Source organism: Balaenoptera borealis (genome assembly GCF_965194805.1).
Source record: "Balaenoptera borealis genome assembly, chromosome: 4".
NCBI lineage: Eukaryota > Metazoa > Chordata > Mammalia > Artiodactyla > Balaenopteridae > Balaenoptera > Balaenoptera borealis.
Window position 1 is genome coordinate 119,020,959 of NC_138861.1, and position 6,000 is coordinate 119,026,958.

General features: G+C 42.0%; 1 protein-coding gene across 1 annotated transcript in view; it reads left to right on the forward strand.

Moving 5' to 3' along the window:
- The window catches only part of CYP2U1 (cytochrome P450 family 2 subfamily U member 1), a 30,813-nt gene extending 25,424 nt beyond the window's left edge, over nt 1-5,389 (forward strand). The window contains exons 4-5 of the mRNA XM_082389095.1: nt 1,149-1,316; nt 2,067-5,389. Coding sequence (XP_082245221.1) covers nt 1,149-1,316; nt 2,067-2,242 — 344 coding nt within the window. The 3' untranslated portion in view covers nt 2,243-5,389. The remainder of the gene's footprint in view (nt 1-1,148; nt 1,317-2,066) is intronic.
- The last annotated feature ends 611 nt before the right edge of the window (nt 5,390-6,000 follow it).

Consider the following 6,000-nt stretch of genomic DNA (forward strand, 5'->3'; position numbering starts at 1 on the left):
AGGGAAGCCCGTCCCCTTCATCCAGAGGACTTGAGGTGAGGGTGTGGCAAGGGTTTGTTGTCATGGATAATCAGATGTCCAGAGGATGCTTCCGCCTCAGCTGCCCCTTATCTGCTGTACTGGCTGGCGTTCCAGCCCCGCCTGTTTGGTAAATAGCTCTCTAGCCTTCAGAGCGTGCACACTTACACTGGTCAAATTATGCTGCCGTTTAAGGTGGCTGTACTGGCAGAAAAAAACTCCAGAATTAACAAAGGCCCCTCTCAGTCCTCCTGTTCTTGGAGGTCCGAAGAGCGAGCCTAATTATGAAATTAAGGGGTTTAACTGGGAATTATTCTACTTCATTTTTTACGGTTCTGCAACTGAAGCACAAGTATTAAAGAATTAGAAGAGCCCATCTGATTCTGAAGGCACATGTTTCAGCCTTTCACCTACAGTGTCCTTGACATTCAGGCACTCAGACTCACTGTAAGCATCCCTCAGAGCAAGGAGTTTTCGTCCTCTGGAGATAGCCCGTGATGAAATGGGCTTAAATCTAGTTACAAGACAGTTGTAGGAGGCAATCACGTATAAATGACATTGGATCACTTAACAGTTTCTTTGGTGTAAATTAGATACAAGGAGTGTGCAGTATCCTTGGGGCATTGTTTAAAGTGCATATGAACTTGTCAGCTGGTATGAACCAGCATTGACTTCCCTGTACATCCCTTTACCTCAGTTTACCTTCTTCATTGTATTGTGTGATATAAAAGACTGGGAACTGTAAAATTGTATACAAGTATTAGGAATTTGTAATTCTTTGGGAAAGTTCACCTGAAATGCCCTATGATTTCCATTTTAATGTTTTCTCTTAATTGTAATGTTTTTATCATTTGATTTAATTGATTAACTCAACATCCATCAGAGCAACTCCTGTGCCCTGTCTCAGGCTGGATCCTGGGAGGGTATGGAGAGGATGCCAGTTGATAAGGTTTTGCCTCTGCCCTCAAGTACCTCAGAGTTTGCTCTCAGCAAATTAAGAAGCTAGATATGTAACTAGCTCTTTTTTTTTGTTTTCTTGTGTTTTTTTTTTTTGAGAGAGTGATGTATACCAAGAGTTATTAGTAAAAGCGTGTTGAATGATACTGTGGTTTTGTTTTGTTTTGTTTTAGTGCTCCAAGGGTATACCATTCCTAAAGGCACGATAATATTACCCAACTTGTGGTCAATACACAGAGACCCAGCCATTTGGGAGAAACCAAATGATTTCTACCCTAATCGATTTCTGGATGATCAAGGACAACTTATTAAAAAGGAAACATTTATTCCTTTTGGGATAGGTCAGTTAAACTTTTATTTTCTTAATGGTATAATTTAAAAAAGAAATAGAACCAAAAGAATCTTTTATTATTTCATGATACTCTTTTAAAAATGTTTCTTTTTTGGCAAGCTAATATAAGAGAGAAATAATTTAGATAATGCATCTCCACTATGTTTATTTCAGATTTTAAAAACAAAGTGAAAGCAATTGGTTTTAAATCTTTAAATATGACTAGAAATCTTCCTTTTTGAGTTGTCCAGGTGATTGTTTGAGTCCCAGGGAACTGCTGGAGTTAAGAGCAGCTTTTGACCTGCCTGAATGGTGGGTGAGAGGGTGGGCTCTCTAATCTCACCATTCCCTCTTTTAGGTTCCTAGATTAGGGCATATAGGCTTCTTTCTATAGAAAAGGAATGCTCTAGAGATTCTTATTTGATGTCTTTTCTCCTTAATCTTCCAGGTAGGAGCAAGGAAAGAAATAAGTAAGTATGGAGGAGGCAAGGTAGCCCGCCTCATTGGCTCCGTCTCTAGTTCCTATCTAGGATGTGGATAGATTTTTATGAGTAGGAGTTAAAATGTGAACTTGGTATGCAAAAATTCTGATCAGCATAGGCTGTGGGAAGCCATGGGGTATATGTGGCAATTTTATTTCAAAACTCTCTATGTCTGCCTTTAAAACACTCAGTTTAGAAATTTCATAAATTTATCCCTTTTGAGGTAGGAAAAGGGATGGTATTATAATCCTTACCTTTTTTCCTCGTCTCATTTTTAGGGAAGCGGGTATGTATGGGAGAGCAGCTGGCAAAGATGGAATTATTCCTGATGTTCGTGAGCCTAATGCAGAGTTTCACATTTGCTTTGCCTAAGGACTCGAAGCCGATCCTGACTGGGAAATATGGTCTAACTTTAGCCCCACATCCGTTTAATATAATCATTTCAAAGAGATAAAGAACACCTCCATGAAGAGATGGTGCAGAGAATGTAAATACATGTCCTTCTAAACAGATTCTTCCTTCTGTAATTGACAGCGGATCCAGCAACTCTGCAGGTCTAGGTTAGGCTTGGATTAGAGAGAGATTGGAAAGAGGGTAGAGCACGTGGGACCTTTCATCTTGGAGGGTTCCTCAGAAGGAAACTTCAGCCATTTTAGTAATGCACGTGACTTGGGGGATGGCGACGAAAGTACTGGATTCGGAAGCAGGGGATACGGATTTTATTCCCAGCAGCCTCCACCAATGAGCATTTCTTCTCATCCCTCAGTGCCTCAGTCATTCCACGTGGAAAATGACGGTAACAAAATTTGACTTCTCTCTCTATCTTGGCATGAATGATGGTCAAATGCTCCATCTTTTCTGACATCACCAAAGCACTGTTAAGCTCTGGAGAACAAATTCAGGAGGAGAAGGAAGACCTACCTGTTTAAGACCCATGACAACATGAAAGTGGTGTTCAGACTTGAATACTTCATCAGAGAAGGACGTGGGTTTAGGGGACAATGAATTAGAGCTTTTCTTCTTCTTCTTATTTTTTTACTTAATTTCTTTTTGGCTGCGTTGCATCTTCGTCGCTGCGTGGGCTTTCTCTAGTTGCGGTGAGCAGGGGCTACTCTTCATTGCCGTGCATGGGCTCTCATTGCGGTGACTTCTCTTGTTGCGGGGCACAGGCTCTAGGGCACACGTGGGCTCAGTAGTTGTGGCGCACGGGCTTAGTTGCTCCACGACACGTGGGATCTTCCTGGACCAGGGCTCGAACCCGTGTCCCCTGCATTGGCAGGCAGATTCTTTTTTTTTTTTTTTTTTTTAATTTATTCATTTATTTTTGGCTGCGTTGGGTACTCGTTGCTGCACGTGGGCTTTCTCTAGTTGCGGTGACCGGGGGCTACTCTTTGTTGCGGTGCACAGGCTTCTCGCTGCGGTGGCTTCTCTTGTTGCGGAGCATGGGCTTTAGGCGCGCGGGCTTCAGTAGTTGTGGCACGTGGGCTCAGTAGTTGTGGCTCGCGGGCTCTAGAGTTCAGGCTCAGTAGTTGTGGTGCACGGGCTTAGTTGCTCCGCGGCATGTGGGATCTTCCTGGACCAGGGCTCGAACCCGTGTCCCCTGCATTGGCAGGCGGATTCTTAACCACCGTGCCGCCACCAGGGAAGCCCTAGATCTTTTCTTGACACAGATCTTATGTCGGTTTTGGAGGACTTGTTTTGTTATTATCTTTTTGTTTATGATTTTAGTTTTTACTTTTTGTAGACATGGGATGAAGTGGACCCTTGTTTAGTATGTTGAGGAAAGGTTATTGTCTGAATGTATACGTCCGCCTTCTCTATTTCAACTACATGAACAGTGAACCTAGCTGAAGAAGTGGCTTCATGGCAGAATTCCTTTCTGCTGTGTTTATTCACAAGGATGTAGCTCTAGCTTTTGACTTGAGCCCTCAGTAGTGAGCTCTGGAATTTTAATACTGGGATTTATGAGAAAAGGATTCAAACTGTACTGAACGTTCATTAACTGTTCTTCCTGCCACCAGGCCTAATGTATCTCATCCTTGAAGACTTGCAAGGACAGGAAGGCATTCCTATTCTTTTTAAGATAACTAAATTGTTTCTTAACAAATAAACTCCCTCTAAAAGAACGGTTCTCAAAAAAGGTAATGACTTCTTTCAGGGGCTATTTGGAAATATGTGGGTGTGTTTTCAGTTATCACCGTGATGGGGGTGCTAATGGCTTTTTTGTTGCCATGGGGCCAGGATGCTAAATGTCTGAGCAGTCCTAGACAATGAAGAGCTGACCTGGCCAAAGAGAACATGCTCCGAAAGTGGCTAGCCCTTTCCTTTATTCTCCCGTTATACTCCTTATATAGAAAGGATCATGATAATAACATAAGCAGCCGTACTTTTGAGCCTTTCCTCATGCTGGCACCATACTTTATGCTTTACTTGTATGCTTACATAATTCTTAAAGAATGTTTAGTAAGAGGATGCCATTCTGTAGCTGATGAAGCTCAGGCTTAGAGAGTTACGGCCTACATGTAGTGAAAAAGTACCACAGTGCATTTCAAACCTACCAGTCTTCATAACTGGAGAGTTCTTCCTGTACCACTTCTCTATACTGCCCCTCTGCATTGATCTCATACCAGTCTGCCCCTCTGCATTTTCAAAATGGGTTAATGAAATACAGGCCAATCTTTAGGTGCCTTGAGGATTTTTGTTAATTAAAAAAGAAAAACTAAGAAACGAAATGCATAGGCACTGTGAGTGAATGGAGAGGTTGTTATAGAGACTTTATTTATTTATTTTTTATTAATTAATTAATTAATTTTTATTTTTGGCTGCGTTGGGTCTTCGTTGCTGCGCACAGGCTTTCTCTAGTTGTGGCGAGCAGGGGCTACTCCTCATGGCAGTGCGCGGGCTTCTCATTGCGGTGGCTTCTCTTGTTGCAGAGCACAGGCTTCAGTAGTTGTGGCACGTGGGCTCAGTAGTTGTGGCTCACGGGCTCTAGAGCACAGGCTCAGTAGTTGTGGCGCACAGGCTTAGTTGCTCCATGGCATGTGGGATCTTCCCAGACCAGGGCTCGAACCCGTGTCCCCTGCATTGGCAGGCAGACTCTCAACCACTGCGCCACCAGGGAAGCCCCTAGAGACTTCAGATGGATGATGCATGTGTGGATTACCCTGTACCATGAGCAGGGCAGTTTGTTCTGATCTGGAATTTCATATGCTTCGGAATTGCACTAGTAACTTTGCATCAGCAAGTTTATTACTCTTTGATTTATACATGCATTTTCAGTACCCCCTAACCAAACAGTTTGTAGCTAACTTGAGAAAAAAACTCTTCTGTGAGATTATGTTGAAATCAGATGTTTATTATACTTTAAAATATAATGCCTTAAACTGTAGCACTTTTAAAACATCTGTTTATGGCAAATCACTGAAAGGACTGTTAATGCTTCCCTTGCACATGTTGATATTTTACGATTTTTTACTTTATGATTTATTTGAAGTGTAAAAATAATAGTACTTTGTTTTATAAGTTTGCCTAATACCTACTTTTTAGTCCTCATCATTAGCATGATTTTTGATGCTTATATTAAACTTTTAATTTTAACTGAGATAGTGTCATGTCTGGTTTTGGGGGTTTTGTTTTCTTTAAATTGCTAAACAAAATTCTCTTTTACCAGATGTCAAGTTAAGAAAAGGAAGAGGGAATAGACTTCCAAAAAGAGGGAGATGGCCACATATAATATAAGCATGATCTCTAGACAGGAGGATAGTTCTTTTAAAATATCCTCTCAGAGCACACTTACTCTCAGGACTGTAGCACAGCCCAAGCTTCTTATTTCCCATGTCAAAGTCCAGCATTATTTGAGAGAGGGGTGAATCTACATAAGCCCATTGTGGCGAAATATGGAGTGCTTGTCTCTATTACACTCCTTAGCTCAGGAAGAAGAGTTTTTTAAAATACCCGAACCTATGGATTTTTTCTATAGATGAATCCAGCCCCGGCTTTTTCCACAGCCCAGTCTTCCTCCTGCAGGTCACAGTGCAGAGGTCACCTCCTGAGGGACCACTTCCGCTAAAGCCCTATCTAAAGTGGCCTTGCCTGAGAACACCCTGCTATAGACTGAAAGTGTGTGTGCCCCAAGAATTCATTAATTGAAACCTGATCCCAGTGTGATAGTATTTGGAGGTGGGACCTTTGGGAAGTGATTGTGTCATGAGA